The 17,164-nt window shown below is 44.4% G+C and overlaps 1 protein-coding gene across 1 annotated transcript in view; it reads left to right on the forward strand.

Moving 5' to 3' along the window:
* Nucleotides 1-7,404, forward strand: part of FGF12 (fibroblast growth factor 12) — a gene marked incomplete at both ends in the record, with an annotated part of 103,665 nt that extends 96,261 nt beyond the window's left edge. Inside the window, one exon of the mRNA XM_080623045.1 lies at nucleotides 7,286-7,404. Coding sequence (XP_080479171.1) covers nucleotides 7,286-7,404 — 119 coding nt within the window. The remainder of the gene's footprint in view (nucleotides 1-7,285) is intronic.
* Nucleotides 7,405-17,164: the final 9,760 nt, after the last annotated feature.

Consider the following 17,164-nt stretch of genomic DNA (forward strand, 5'->3'; position numbering starts at 1 on the left):
TTCCTCTGGCTCTCCTCTTGGAAAGCCTTGACCTACTGGAGGTGCCTGACCCACAGCGGAGCTCGCATTGCAGCAAATGCCACTCTGGCTTTCATTTTGAAAAACCCAGCCCAGCTCGAGAGCTTCCCTTTCCTGCAGTTGCATCCTCCCACGCTTGCTTCAATCACAGCTGTCACAACCTCCTGAGCGAGTGAGCGCTTTGGAAGTTGGCAGCCAAATTAAGGGCTCCTCCACTCCTTCCCTCCTCCACATGCTTTGCAGTCAGCCTCTGTGAGCACTGCTGCATCAAAGGGCTGGCAGTCTCCCAAGGCGAGGCACGTGTCAGCTTCCCAAAGCATTCAGCTGTCTGGGACTGTGACTCCAGACAGAGAACTCTGTTCCCAAGCCTAAGATTCATTGTAGGTAGCAGAGGCTTGTGGGGATGGTTAGAGTAAAACGCTCTCAGCTCCATGTGACTTCTCTGTGCTGCATCCATCAAAGTCTCTGCGAGCAGATCTTGCAAGCAGAGATGTTACAGAAAAGGGGAAATTCCTACCCTATTTTAACAGCTTCTTTCTCTTTGTCATGACTCTAAGGAAGTATTCAAAGCACTCCCCTGCTATATTGGCATGTTCCTTCTGCTAAATCCTGTGGCATGCCCCAGCACGTGGGCTTTGCTGCTTATTCAGGCCAGTACTTTGCAGCTTCTGTCTGCAGTAATGTGCCCAGGTTTCCTTTTGCTCTGTACCACCCCCGGCAGTAGCCCTGCCACATGATGGCTGACACAGTAATCTATGCAAGGAGGAATCTGGTCCCCTGGGAAGGAGAGGTGCGACATTGCTAGGAATCACTTCACCTACTACTTCAATGGCAATTATCTCTGAGATGATACTCCCCAGTTGTTTGCAAAATGCAGAAAAATCATGCAGCAGCTTAGCTGAGAGAGCGTTTGTAGGGAAAGAAAACACAAAACAGCCGACATTGCTCCTGAAGCTCATTTGACTCCCTTTGCTTCATACTGCTTTCTGAATTCAGAAGTCCTCTCCTCAAAGTTACAGATGGGAAGTAAACTAATGAATAAATACGAAATGTCCTTCCATATAATTTCTAAGGACTACATATATTTACATGTGCATATATACAATGGTATGTATGTATGTGTGTTATCTGTGGCTTTTAGTAACTACAGCTTTATGCTGTGTTAATCCCACAGACTGTTTTGACTCCTGTAGATTGTCAGGATGCTGGATGCGTTCTGTGCAGAAGTCACTAGCTACCAACTGGAAAAGTTTTCGGATTTGGTTGGTAGGAGGGATTTTTGGTTTAGTTTAGGTAGGATTTGTTTGTTTTTGGGAATAGTATTAAGCTTAATCAATATGAAAGCAAAAAAACTTGATAAGTAATAACAGGGGAAACGTTAAGTTCCTCCTCCATCTGTCCACAGCCAAAGCCAAGACAAACAGCCTGGCAGGCAGCAGTTAATGTACTGTTTGGTGCCAGTTTTGGTTAAAAACACACATACGCAACACATTTCTTTTGATATTTTTATTTCTGATCACTGATCATTCGAGCTAAATGAGCCCTTGAAGTGCAGATGTATAGGTTCAACCAGACCGCACAAGAAATTAACTTGAATATAATTGTCACTTGGAGACGTAGCAATCTTTTAAACCTATTTCAGTCTCTTTGAGTGCTTGCTTGTAGTGATTAGTGCTGGACACTATGGTCCACAGTGCTTCTTGTTCTTTTAAATATGTAAACCCATCTCAAATGATGGAAGACTTACCAGTCACTTAGGTGATAATTTTATCAGATACTTATTGTGGATGTGCTCGTGTTATTTATATTGCCTTACGTTTGAAGACATCATTTCCAGATAGCTCTCCCAAAAGAGCTACATTTCATCTGTCACCTGACCCAGGCCAGGATGCTTTTGAGGTGGCAAATCTGGCCACAGAAAGTAGAAGACATTTCCTTTGAGTCAACAGAGCTGCCCCTAGCTCCAAATTCATGATGCTTCAGCCCTCATGATGTGAACATACCTCAGATATGAAGGTCACCTGTCAATGACTAGTCTGATCCATTCATTACCACTGATGAATACCATTGTGCACGGAACAGTAGCCAGATTTTTCCAGTGTGTTTTCCCAGGGATGCAACATGCCAGTTTTGTTAAAGCAAAGTCCTCAGATGTTGTAAAGAAGTATGAGACACTGTTGAGTAGGAAGATGCGGTAGGCCTAGTGAAAATGCTTCAAAGGTATCACCTTAATGAACAAAGCATCCTAAAAAATGTTGTTTAAAAAAAAAAACACCAAAAAAAAACCACAACACAACAATAAAGCTCTACACTCTGTATCAGTTTTCACTAACACAGCTCCTCTTTTGAATCTGAATTTTGAATCTGAATTTTGACATCCAAAAGAGGTCAAAGGGGAAGGCTTTGGTATGTTTTCTATCCCACACTCACTTGTTCATCTATCAAACTCCTAATAATCTTACTAGATGGCAAATACAATATATTTTAACCTGCTTTTGCTTGGCTTTTTGTCATCCTGTGCTTTGTCTGTGCTGCTTTTCTTATCTGAACAAACTGTGATTCCATCTGGCAGCATCCTGCACATTTAGCCACCAGATAGAGACGAGCTCAAATGCCTCTGAAATGCATCAGCTGGGACTGGGTTTAGAACAGAGTAATTAGAGGCAGAAAACGAGGGTGCATAATCACTTGCTCCCTCCTGCTCCTAGCTGCTGCTCAGACAATTAATTCTCTCCACCGAAGCATTAGCTAATGTAGCCGCTACTGCAGATACCAACACCCAAAGCTGTGGCATCTGTCAAGGAAAAGAGCCTGTCTCCCAGGCTGCCTGCCAGAGGATGTGCTCTCAGCCCAGCCCTGCCTAGACCCCAGCCCAGGATGCTATCGTGATGTGTTGTGATCCTGCCTGGTTAACAGCCTGCCTGCTCAGCTGCAACTTGGGAAAAATTTGGTTCCTTCTAATTCACTAGGATCTGGGGTAGGGAAAGGCAGGAGTGAAGCTAAGTGGACGGGATATATCTAAGATCCTTTAATAAGCTTTTCCTTGTATTCTAAGGAAAATAAATCAAGTTTGTTGCATCCCCTGAACCTCCTCAACTTGCAGCGTTGCCAAATGAGAAATACTAGCATCAGGACACCAAATGGTGTGTTCTTTCCAAACTCAGGCAGTCTCTGACACCCAGGGAAGCAGCACAGGGTGAATTTGGTTTCACCGTGTGGGTGGTGTGCCAGTGCCATGCCTGGGAAGCAGAAATAAGGCTGGGATCCTTTGCCAGCGCATAGGCAAGAGATTGAGCTGTTCCTGGGTGACAGGCAGCCCACTCCATACCTTCACCTTCAGGAAGGATGCTCTCTGTCACTCTCTTTCCCCTCACTTGTACCCCCCATTTACCGTCTGCCTAATTGGCGAGTTGTTTCCATGTGCATGCGAATGGCAGGTACTGCTGGTTAACAGGGAAGCAGGGAATTGAAAGTCTCAAGAACCAGATATGGGCACAGCTCCACTGTTGCTCACCCCCTTCCGTTTACGCCTGTGGCTCTTCAGCAGATCAAGCTAACAACACTTTCCAATTAAAGCATGAATATGGATGTGTTGATTAGAATCTGGGACATAGGAGCTGATTATCTGATTGAAGCTCCAAAGCATTAGCTTGGTTTTCAGACTTTAAGGGCTGTATTTGGCTTGGTGTGTGGGTGTGGGTGGGTGGGAGAAGCAAGGCAAAGCAGGGAGGGGACTCTTGTTCTAGCCAAATTGCTCATCCTTCCAAAGCTGCCTTTGCTGTGTGCACCAGCAGCCCTCCCAAGTGTCTGGGCATGCTGATAGGCACACTGCTGCTAGTTTACCTTGATGCAGGTGACAGGGGCAGTGTGTCTTCACACACCCACAGAGACCCCAAACAGACCTGTCAGTGGGTGCTGCTAGTCCTGAACCACCAAGATGTTCTTTTAAACTGAGGAGACCTGAGCACTCACAACAACCCATTTGCAAACACACACATTTCCCGCCTCCTGGTCCATGACTAACACCTCCATGCTTGAGTCACACTCAAGCTTCCTCAGTACAAGGAGTAACGAACTGCAGTCCAATAGCTTGTGTTGTACAACATATCAAACTGTCCTTAAAACCCCACTTGTGCAGCAGTGTGCATACACACCTGTGTGTCAGTGTGCACATAGAATCATAAAATATTTAGGGTTGGAAAGGACCTTAAGATCATCTAGTTCCAACCCCCCTGCCATGGGCAGGGACACCTCACACTAAACCATGCCACCCAAGGCTCTGTCCAACCTGGCCTTGAACACCGCCAAGGATGGAGCATTCACAACCTCCCTGGGCAACCCATTCCAGTGCCTCACCACCCTAACAGTAAAGAATTTCTTCCTTATATCCAATCTAAACTTCCCCTGTTTAAGTTTGAACCCGTTACCCCTTGTCCTGTCACTACAGTCCCTAATGAATACTCCCTCCCCAGCATCCCTATAGCCCTCCTTCAGATACTGGAAGGCTGCTATGAGGTCTCAGTATGCACAGATTTGCAGCCATCACAGAGCAATTGCCATAGCTCAGCACATGACTCTTGTGTAGGAGAATATCCAGGCACCATCTTGTGCATGATGCCATATAAATACTGTGTACACTGGTACTGTAGGTGTAGATCAATACTGAAAATATGCTTGTTCTATGCTGCTACAGATTTTCTGGCATGGTCTGTTGGCACAGCCTATCTGGCACAGAGGCTTTGACAGCTCCGACTGAAAAGCACTATGTGAGCAGCCTCTAGCCGTGCCCCATGTCAGTACTTTTATCATGCACTAGACTGGAAGATATACCTACAATTCCTGGCTTATTTGCTTGCTAGGTACAGAGTTTTCTTAATTTTTAGCTGCAAATGTTGTTTACTTCTGCAGCCTGACTTACATTTGTTTTTCTATGGGCCTTGTTAGCAGCTTAACATTTTTGCCCAAAGGCCATGGTGAGAGGTAGGGAGCTGAGGAAAGGCATTTTGCTGTGGTGCTGCTGCTGGGGACTTTGCACAGGCTCAGCCGCTGTGGTTAAGCATCTGGCCCAGCTCAATAGGGTACTGGGGATGGGTGTGGGTGAGATGAACTTAGCATGTGCAGGGATAGTCATGGTGGTCCCTCCAGCTCCAGCTTCCAACCTGAGAGATTGTGAAGACAATGTTAGACCAGAGGCAAGAATTTGTGTATGGAATGTTAGGGGTACTGGGGCAATGCTGGCACAAATACCCAACTCTGCTGGGCATATGTCATGTCAGAGAATTAGGTCAGTCACGGAAGTGATGTGCATCCTCAGTGTCATAAAAGGCTCTGCAACTCAGCCTGAGAAATGACAAGGATACACGTTTTCCTCAGTTGTTAACCTTTTCATACTGCTCTTTAAGATGGTATTAGGTACTTTGCCACAACAGACAAATTCACCATTGCCAGGTTGTTGAGTGACACTCACCAAGGTGTGAGGGGCAGCTCAGCCGCTGAAAGGGAATGTGAGAGCCCTTTTACTTCTGTTGCTGCCATGCTACGCACTTTCCTTGCAGCATGCAGACAGCATCGATAGTCTGGCCAGCTGATGGGCAGTCCTGGCATTGCTCATCCTGGCCCAGACCCATGGGATATCATTCATTTTCTGTTTTTTCTCATTTTCATCAAAAAATGGCTGCAGTAGCAATAACAGTTTGCAGAGCAAACCTGCCTTGCAGCCACGCTGGGAGGCTCGGCTAGCGTTTGTGAGTTTAAACTGCTTTGAAAGCTTTGCATGAAAAATGCTCTGTGGGAAAAGTAATATTTTTTCACTGCTCATGTATTCAATGCAATATCCCCCCTATTAATACACAGTTGACTGCACTTTATCTCTGTCCTTTATTGTTGCACACTACTGTAACTGTTTATCTAGCTAGAATTGAAATGCAGAGCAATAATGTCATTTGCAACCTGCCTCTAATTGTCAGGATTTATTTGCAAATCAGGGGAGGTTATAAATATAAGTGCTTACATGACAGATTCATACATGGGGTATTTTTTTGTTTCTTCAGATAATTTTTGCAATTTTGTTCTTGTTGATTACCTGGAACAAAACCTGATGGGCTGTATCTCCTGTGTTTGAACTTTGTGCTATTTGTGACCTGACAGCTTTTCAAAATGAAGCAGTACACAATCATTTCTTTCTATCCTAATATTTGCAAAGATCTGGGAATGACGTTTGCAGTCTGGACCTACCTTAAGTTCTCAACTGCCATGTGCCTGCCCTTGAGATGTCTCACTGTTTCAGTCACATCCTCACCCCACCACATTTACAATGAGCTCATCAGAGATGTTCCTTTTGTTGTAAGGTGCTCAGTGTGTGCCCCTGCTCTGGCACACCTCACACAGCGTGAGGACAGCCACGAGGACGTAGTCCGCATGGTGAATTGGATAAATGCTTTATGCTGCACAGGACATGGGGATATGCCATGGCTTGGACAGACCTTGCCTTTATTGGCTGTCTAGGCTCCAGCAAGTACATTTTTAAAGGACACACATTGCTTACCCAGTGTCTGGAGAGAAGATGCCCTCCTTGCACCCTGTTCTCAGGTGCTGCCAGGTGACCACACAGAGCTGGGATGGCTCCTGGCTTGCTGTCACTAAACTCATCTCAATGTGTCTGCTCACAGCCTTGACCTTGGCTGGCTGTCTTCATTTACAGGGGGAAAACCAAAAAGTGCCAAGAACAGACCTCAGCTCTTGGCGAATTTTGCCAAATGGGCTTGAGCACCACTTCCAGATCAAGAACTTACTTAACACCCAGAAGGCTTAGGTGGCTCAGATGCAAGGGTAGTTTTGATTCAAGACTCTCAAGGGCGTCCTATTGGAGATTAACAGATGGGGACAGGGTAACTCTTGGACCTGTTAGCAGCATCTCAAGACAATACACAGTGCTGTGAACTGGAAGATTTATTTTATATGTATGAATATAATGTGAAAAAAACAGTAAAGCACAAAATCCTAGAAAGACTTATCTGTGAGAAATCCCAAGTTTCTCTCTGTGCCTTTGGAAGAATCCAGAGACAGAAAAAAGGTCTGACTGGCAGCAAGGGCAGGTGACATCCTGCTTGATAACAGGCTCTCCTGCGGGGTCACTGAGATTTTTGTAAGTGTGTATAGTTTTGCATTGAGGCTGGAATTTCAGCCTCAAATACAAAGAAATAGTTCATTATTGGTCACTAATGTCTGTGACTTCAGTGCTGTTAATGGGTATCTTTTCTGTTTGCAGTGTGCATGTACAGAGAGCCATCGCTGCATGAAATTGGAGAAAAACAAGGACGCTCAAGAAAAAGTTCAGGGACACCAACTATGAATGGAGGCAAAGTTGTTAACCAAGATTCGACATAGCTGACAAATACCCTCCCTTCTTCCAACTCCTCCCCTCCCACCCACCTACCCACCCCACCTGGCGAAACCACACTGAGACGACAACAACTGAGCAAGGCAGGACCTACTGGTAGTGGCTAGGAGTCCGAACTCCAGAATCTTTCGTTGTGTAGGACAAGGAAATCGAATCCCAGATCCTGCCTGTTGCAACGTTTTAAAAAACAAAAACAACAAAAAAATATGAAGAAAAAAGTTTTAAATCAGGACTCCATTAACATTTTCAAAAGCAAACTGTTTGCTCTGTGATCAAAGGGGGAAAAAAATCTCATCTCTGCATAATAATAACTAATAAATATAATAATAATAATAAAGATGTTACCTTTAAAAATAAAACAAAGCTTTTGGAAAATTGAACTTAGCATATGATGTGCAAGAAACACTTGGGAAACGCAGCCTAGAACTGTGCTTTCCATCTTATATTTTCACCTGATGTTCACACCACTGTTTTTTCATCCCTACTTCCCGGGGGATGGATGGGATTTTTCATAAAGCAGGAAAGGTAGGGATGGATCATGACTGTGTTTGCTCTGCTATCAATAAAATATGGCCTGTCCAAATTAGGAGTCTGACAGTTATGAGCAACAGCTAGCTACTCTATGTTCCATCTGCGTTCAAACACTACGCAGTTATTTGTTGCTAGTGTCACTGTGTGAGTATGTTTGACCCAAGTCTGGCATTTTATGCCTTTTTATCATAATTATTTATATTTATAGGCTTGTTTTACTGTGTTAAGTACCAGGGGAATTTCAGATCCCACGGGATTAAATGATCATATTTATTAGGGGAGAGTTAAAGGAAAGGAGGAATGACTAAATGGAGCAAGAAATGCTACTGAAATCTTTGCTGTCAGATGGAGATGATGAGGCATGTGCTATGCGAGAGGGTGGCAGGGATTTCAGTGACAGGAAGAGGAGTGTGGGGAGGGTGTAGGTGGGGTGCGCAGAGAAGGGGGCAGCTACAGGAGCATGGGTGGTTGTGCCTGTCTGGCTGTGCCAGGGCGAGGAGATGCTGCTGTTTCCTTCTAGCAGCTGAACGCTCCCTGAGCATTAAGGCTCCACACACATCTCATCTCATTTTACACATGTTCAAAGCCGAGACTACAAACCCCTCTAGTCCAAAGCCTTACCACTGCTAAGCCTGTTATGGGATGAGAACCCCTGAGGTGCTGGAGCAACCTGGGTATGGGCATGAGTACCTGTCTTGCAAGCGCTGGGGCTGCAGATGCTGGAGAAGCACTTCAGAGGTGACAAATACACAGACGGGGAAGGGCAAGGAAGAGGGTTATGAGTTGAGGGATGCTCACTGCTGACCCCATCTGCAGCAGCTAGGGCATTAGTGGGGCTTTGCACGTCTCTCCCTGTCTGGTGCTTTCTTCTCCTTGTAGTCTGGGGGCAACAGTGAGCCACACTCACTTGCTCCCATGGGCAAAGCCTGAAACAGGGCAATATGGGCAGATGCCAACACACTTTACCTTCAGTCTCTGACCACGTTTGGCTTCCAGGGCCTGCAAGCAGGAGAAGCAAATCATAGAGGGGCTACAATTCCTGTTACAAAACCAAGTATTGACCTGGCTGAGGTGCCTGGGAAGTTCTTGCTGCTCAGGCCATGGTTATAGCTCCTGTGAGAGATGAGTAAGCAAACATTCGAGGGCCTGGAGAGTGGTAACATGTCATAGTGGCTCCTTATATAAGGGGAAACAGCCAGGTGGGAGTGTTTGTGTCATTCATAAATTACAGGTGTACATGAAATACGAAATACCACATTAATTGTTGAAGTGACTTTGCTGCTGTGGTTGCAAGAGACAGGGAGTGCCTGTGCTGGCCTTGGTGCTCCCTGCAAAGAGGCTGCTGACCCCAGTGCCTCCAGCCATACAGCACATGCCAGCTCTGATATGTGGCAGGGCTTGGTGGGCAGCCCTGTACAGGCACAGAGCAAGCAGGGAAAGCTAAGAAGAGCGCCAAATGTCAAGGTTATGGAAGAATCTCAGGATCAGCATGAAGCAATGAATTTCAAGTATGTCTTGTATTCTGAAAAGCTGAAACCTTGAAATAACGAGTCTCTTACCATGGCTCTGCTGCCTAATGCTGCACTTACAGACAGCCTCTCCATGCTATAGGGCCACAGAGGGCATTGGTGCCCATGTGCCAACAGCAAACACCAGCAAGTTTTATCTGGGGCTGCTAGTCATGTCAGAATGACTTACTCCTGCCCTCCTCAGACTCCCTGGTCCCACAACACAGAGGCAAAATCACTAATACATCTTCATATTGGAAACATACCCTAGCACTGTCTGATAGCATCTACATTTCAGCACTCTCACAAACTAAAGAGCACCCTAAATTAAGGAGGGGGGGCAGGAGGACTGCTGACTCACTGAAGAGATGTGTGTTCATAGAAATGAAGCCTTAAGACCCACATGTTGAGCTGGCAGGTCCCTGACCTAACCAAGCCACCAAACACCCCAGCCATGGTTTAGGCATTGAGCCACAGCCTTTCTCAGCTGTCCTGGCGGGAAAGTCCAGCACCTACAGTGGAAGAGAACATTCACAGCATACCTTAGTAGCACAAGCTTCTTCTGGCCTCAGCCATGGGCAACTTACCAAGGTCAATGATGTAATCTAGAGCAGATACAGCACAAGAAACCCAAACTAGCCAAATCATCGCAAGTGTCCCTGGAAATGACACATTCAGGCCCAAATGTCAGAATAGTCTACTCCTTTGGTCCATTGTGTTTGAGCTAGCTAATCACCTTCATGTGACACTCACTGAGCTGACCCATAGGGAGAGCTCATTAATCCTACTCACACCCAGGGTCTGTGCTAACTCAGAGCAGGTCTTCTGCCATGTGAGTAAGCACAGGTTTTCCTTGCTGCCTGCTCAGGCCTGGCAAATAATGAGCCACATAGGGTGGCATAAACCATGATAAAACCCTCCCACACACCTTAGGAAATGCTGTGTGCTTCTTGATCTCTAAGGAAGCTGCAAAAATCAGCTTGTGGTGTAATGCAGGGACTCCTGACATCAGCATAGCTCAAAACCCAGTAAGACTGCACAGCCCAGCTCCACAGCGTCCACATGCACCAGCTCCTGACTGGGAACTGCTCAGGTCCTGGCATCTCAACACCCTTCAGATGCCTGGGATAGCTCGGAGAGATCCATGGCTCGCAGGTACCACGTAGGGCTTTGTGCATTTTTTTTTTTTCTTAAGTGTTTTGCAAGCTTTCTCCCTAGGCCATATGTCAAGAAAGTGCTGCATGTTTTGTTGAATATCCATTTGCCACTTCCCGATCTTCAGGGAAAAGGCGAGTCCACAGAGACGGGATTGTTTTCATGCTTTGATGTTCTTACAGTCTCTTCATTGCTTCGTTCTGTTACTGCTCAGTGTCAAAGTCCTGATGAGTGATGTTTCTTTGATTTCTTTGTTTAGCCACACATACCACAACCATTTAGGGAGCTCTGTGGCTCAATTTAAATTTATAGTGACTACAACCATTGTTTAGCCTAACTATGATACTATCAGGCCATATTCCATTCCTAGCAATAGCATTGGGCAAACATCTAGCACAGAAAAAGGCTAAGAAAAGTAAACAGTAAAAAATGAGAATGTTTTCATCTCACCTTGCCCATGGTAGCTGTGAACCCTGCTAACTCTGCAGCAAACCTTTGCCCCTGGATAACAAATGCTGCTATAGAAGAACCTGAATTTTAGAAGTTCAGCAGCAACAAACACTTAACACCACAGAAATATGGGTACATCTAAAGCATCCCTTTTGTTTCACCGTAGTTTGTTTTTTAATTGTGATGTTGGCACACTTCTGGCCATACATGCTACGCAACACAGCTCCTGTCACCTACACATCAAGAACACAACCTGATAACATGACCCTAGTTTGGACCGTCAAGAATTTACTAGGAAAAAATGCAGAAAAATACACCAGACGACAAGAACACCATGCTCCTCCAGCAAGTTATGCTACAAGTGTTAGCACTGGCATGTGATAATGTGCTATAAAGCGAAGCTGACACTCAACAAAGCAATTTTATAAAGTTTTCCATCAACAACATTTTTTGTTTGCACTCTGATACAGTCAGGCTGATAAAGCCCCATGTAATCCTTCAAGCTGTCACGGGCCTCTCTTTACACTTTTACATCTTAAACTGCACTGATTGACTGCATACCATGAGTGTTACTGCCCCAGAAAGACACCATTGCTACACTCTCTGAACAAAGCTGAAGCAAGTGGTGGTATAAGCTCCCAGACTGATCAGAACTAGCAGGAAATGAAGTGTGTGCCATCCTTCCGGGCTTCACACCAGCAAAGTTGCAGCATACATGTATATCCTCAAAAAAACTCTTTAAGGACTAAAGTTCCTAAAAAAGAAGGCACAAAATTCTCCTTAGTTACAGCAAACAAAACCAACCTTTGTTAATGGGCATAGGCTAAAATACACTACTTTTAAGATGGGCATCACCAAAACATGTCCAACATCAGAACTCTATGAACTGGCATAGCTTAGCCCTGGTCCTAGACGGCAGAGCTCAGTTTGTATGTCACTTTGCATCAAGGGAAAATAAAAAAGGACAACAAGAAAAGATACAAGTGAGTGTCTTTAGGGACAGATTCCTTTCCCAAAACTGGAACAAAATCTTAGTTGCTGCTGTGGGATGACCCACTACAGACGCCTAGGAATAAAATAAAAAGAGACACCACTGCACTTCCTCAGTGAAGCAGTGGTTTCCATGCCGTTCACATCTTCCCTATCCCATTACAAACCTTCAGCCTTCAGGGTGATTGAAGGCTGTTTCCATGGAGTAAAAGGCAGCAAGGCTCCACCCCAGTATGAGGTAAAGCTTGACTGCTCTGCTTCAGCTGCTAAGCAACAATCATGACATCAACCAACTTTCCCATGTTCTTCTTGACACCTTGATTATACCTGATACATTTAAGTCTATCAATATCTCAAAAGTGCTCAAACCTTTGTGGCCACAAAGTTAAAGTTAAGTTACTGGCTGGGGCTAAACCATGGTGCTAAGTAACTGCCATTTCTTTCCATGATACATGCATAGCTACCACATGCACAGAAAGTTGAACGTCTTCACAGCCTGCCTCTCTTTTGAACTTCAAGGAACCTTCTCTTTGGCAAAGGAGGTCCAGGGTTCTTCTCACCTGTGTAAACACTAGGGATTGTTGTTATAGTGCAGAAAAGCATTCACAGGCTCCAGAGCTTTCCCAGCTGAGGCAACTTGAGGATCAGTGCAGAAGGATTCCACCTGGCCTTCTGGAAAGGACAGAATCTCTGGTCAAACAACTGCTTGAAAGAGGGAAGGGCGTGTTTTTTTCATTCAAACCTGTCCTACTCTGTTGTAGGCATGGGGATGATTAATCTTTGGGAAATGCCATTAATGTTTACTGAGCAATACAAATGGATCTGGGCTCTCGCTCTCAAAAAAAAAAAAAAAGACATTATCAATTATTAAAAAAATAAAAAATTTGAGTCTGGGATCTGAGGAGAAGCAGAGGATAACCCTCCCAAGAGTCTATTAAGAATGGGTTATATATTGTTCCATTTTCCATGCTCATTACAATCACTGCCCCAATAATAGCTGCATGCTGTGCCTTTTTCTATTCTAGTACAATTTTCCCCACGGGAACTAAATATCTCAGTTTAAATACTGAGCAGAGCTGGTAAAAGAAAGCGGTACGCTTCTGCTGTGCTAATCTTGTGTGTAATCTGAACCTTAGGTAGCTGGTTACTACCTTTCTTTCTCTTTGCTTGATATGAAAATGAAGAGGCAGTACAGGGGAGGAGGAAGATGTTGATCAGATAGACAAACTAAATGACATTGTGAAGGTCAAAATGTGTCAGACAATATTTTTCAGAAACTGAGGCTTTGGTGAATTTTAATTCGTTGAGCTCTGAGAAAAATTGTGAGAAGAAAAGTAATCAGTGGCTCCATCTTAGTGTTAGTCCCTACACCAGGACTTTGGTGAGATTTAAATCTGTATATCCAGGTCCTGGCTTGGCATCTACGTGCACCGACATTATCCTTTCTCAGGGGTCTGTGTTTCCTTAGAAGATCATCCTTTCTGAGTCCTCATGACATCCCAGTCCAAACAAGGCAGAGCAGTTTCTGCTTGGACGCAGTGGGACCCCAAGGCATCAGCTTTCAGCTGATGGCCTGACCTAGAGGGGCTCCTCACAGAGCCCTCCACAGGGCACCACACACCTCTTCCAGAATGCCATGAAAGACAGAGAAACAAGGCTCAATGTCCTGGTGATTCTGCTTCTAGGGACCCTGATTTGTGGAGACATCATATCAAGATCTCCAAAATTTGAGATGCAGAGATGTCAGCCCTCCTGTTACGCTGTTCGTTGTCCATGGTCCTAGTGCCAGAATTCTCTGCCTGCCAGCAAGCAGCCCTGCTGCAGGGGTGTTACGAGGATCACAACCTTCTCGCTTACAAAATGGTCTGATCATATGGGGATCATAATGGGACCTTGCAAAGGCAAAGAGCTTCCTATTCAACTTGGAGGGGTCACTTACATGCTGTGACTCTGACATTGCCTCTTACAAGTTTTATTTTCTAACTTACTGCACTGAAATAGTTTCACTCAATTCACTGTTGAACAAAAAGGCAAGCCAGGGCTTAGAGCTCAAGCTTTGCTTGACATTAACTCAATTTGAAGCTCAAAAAGAGGTGGGTTTAACTTTGAATTTCATTTTTAATTTCCACTATTTTCTGTGCTCCTGCTATCAGACAGAACAGAAATCAGAATTAATATTGGAAAGACTGACTTCTGGTGCGCAAGCAGGAAACATTATCTCACAAATAGACGGATACTCTGGTGATTCCCAGCTCAGTCATACATCTACAAATGTTCCTCTGGGCTTCAGATGGGTCATTTTCATATGAATATATAACGAACTTCCACAAGTTCACTTTTAGAGCACTGCAAGGCTTGCCCTTCACCAGCAAATTCAAGTGATTCTCCTGGCACAATCAGTGGGCTGCAATGTAGGACCTAAATCTGAATTCAAACAGTACAGTCGGTGTGTGGAACCAGAGCTTCCCAGGGAAGGCTTCCTGTGGGGACTCAGAGACCTGAATTTGCCATGGAAGGGGATCTAGCTCAAATTCGCCACCTTTGGATTCCCCTTCCGTTTTTTTTTCCTATAAATACAAACTCAGCTTCTAAATCCTATGCTCCTCTCAGTTTTCTTGAATCTCCAAATACAGACACTGGACTGTTTCAGAATTTTATTCCGTCTGGAGGACTGGATAGGCCTTTTATGAAGTGGTAGCCTTTAAAACAAGAAAAAAGCAAAGGTTTGGGTATATCTGATTAACAAGGAACATAATAACCTAGCTCTAAACATGAGCAAACGTTGGAGTTCACATCACTGTAGAAATTTAGCTTTAACTGTTGCAGCTTGAGCCCATCTATTATTAACTCAGTAAAACATTTTTTCTGTTCAGAAATACGTTCCTTGGGAGAAGCTTCTGCAAACACACCAGCAGGTGGTGGCTTCAGAGAGAGACTGAGTAGATGCGCTCCTGAGAGTCAAAGCTGAGAGTACTTTAAATAGAAAGATAAGCCTATCAATGAAATAAAATCTTTCCAAAGGCAGCATGAGCTGATTCCAGTTGAAGGTTTTTCCTTTTCTTTGTAAAATTGTTGCTTGCTCCTACAGATCTGTAGGAAAGAATTTTACATTACAGTATCTTGTAGCAAAACAATTGGCAAAAAACGTCCAAGCAACCAAAAGAAAAGCCTCATCAGTTCCATACTGCTGCCTGCCTGGATTTTGCTTTGTTTTGGAAACTTCAAGGAGTTGAGGATCAAACTCATCCTCAAGGCAACTCCAATGAAATCAATGTGCAACCCTGGGAATTAATCTGGCCCAAGCCTCATTTTCTCTTTAACTGCTGCAACCAAGGTCATTTTCCCATCTGGATTTTGCAGATACTTCTGCACATACTGATGAGTTATGCATTTTATCAAACCTTGACTGTTATTTTTAGGGCTAGAAAACGTTTGCACAGTGTCAGAGGATCACAGGAAGAACTGTGAAGACTTTTGGTGTTAAAATAGAGACCCTGTATTTACTATGTGCCACTTTTCCCCTGTATCCCTCAAAGCCATCTACACTGTCTATCCACAGTGCAGTGCAGGACTTTGTTTTCCTTTGTCTCCAAAATCTCTGCCTTAATACCCGATAACGCCACTCATCCTCTATCTTAACTAAAGGGAAGCTCCTTTTCACATCTGTGGGATCTGTCTAGCAGTGTGACCAGCATTTTTCTGCTGGTTGAAGTACTGAGAAGGACAAACTATAAGCATAACTTTTTATTTTTGAGGGAGAGTGTGCCTGTCTATGTATACCTGTAGCCTTGTTCTTCTCTTACCTCCTCCGAAATACCTTTTGTATCAGTGCATGTGATGTCTGCATGGATCTGATTCTTCAGCAACCTCTGATAACAACAGAGCACCTTGCAGTCAGGCTGCCTTAGACCTTGACTTTAAAAACTACTTTTAAAAACTACTTTAAAAACTACTTTTGAGTAGTTGAGGGCAAAGACCTAGTGTGAGTATGCAATTACTGCAAGGTCCAAAAAAGCAGATGGGTCAAAAAATGCAGCAAGGATTGGCTGCAGATACCCTTTCTGTCACAAGATGGTCTGTCAGACATGGGGGCCAAGGTTCCACCTGATACATCCAGTCTCATTGTGGTGAAGAATACATGCCATTCAAACATAGCAGTGAACTGTAGGTCAATATATTTGAGAGAAGAGGTCTGCAAAAGCAATTCCTGCCCAGAAGCAGACTGCACAAGGCTATCTGTACCTTTTACCCTAGGCTTAGCATGTCACTTTCTCAGCCTATAGGCTAGGGTGCTAAAACACACAGATGCCAGCTACAAAGTAATAACACTGGGAAATTTGTGGCTTGTGATATTTTAATATCCTGAGCAGAGGATTATTTGCTGTTCAGTGTGCTTCAAAATGTTCTCCTTCTGTGCAATTGATAGCTTTACTGCTCCTGGACAGAATAACAAACAGCAGTGCTACTAAAATAAAAGAGATCCTTTGGATCATCTCAGGGCAACATCTTGGCAGTCTTGGTGCCACAGTGACTTGTGGAAAGGGTGAGTGGTTGTGGGGCAGATTTGCCAGCTGGTGCAGGCACTTGCAGCTGCTTAGCATTCATGTTAAAAAGGTATCATCGTGGATTATTAAAAGCAGAGAGGACAGTTGTAAATCACAGTCTTACCTCTTATGTAACAGAGACCAGAGACTTAGGATCACCAAAAATCATAGATGAGCTTGACTAGAGGTACCCAGCTGGGCAATGGAAATGCTGATCTAGTTTGCTGAAATTTCACATGCCAATGTTGTATTTCCATAATGCAACAGAGAGCTCATCCAGAGGCTGGAGACCATGTAATCAGATTCTATATAGGTTTACTTCTTCATTATTTATTCAATAAAGATCACATTAAAAAGCCACTAGAGGCAGTGAGAGACTCCTGTTGACTGTACAGCAGTCTGAATCAGACCTGAAGCATCCAGAGTTTTAATTTGCACGCCTGGAATTTGGTAATGATGCTTCTGAAGGTCTGTATCAAATTATGAACTCCCGTTGGAGTAATGTGTTCATCACACATCCATACTTGCCTGAGGTAACCTGTTACAACCTGTTCCAAATAGCTGTCCTG

Source organism: Psittacula echo (assembly GCF_963264785.1).
Source record: "Psittacula echo genome assembly, chromosome: 7".
NCBI classification, from domain to species: Eukaryota; Metazoa; Chordata; class Aves; order Psittaciformes; family Psittacidae; genus Psittacula; species Psittacula echo.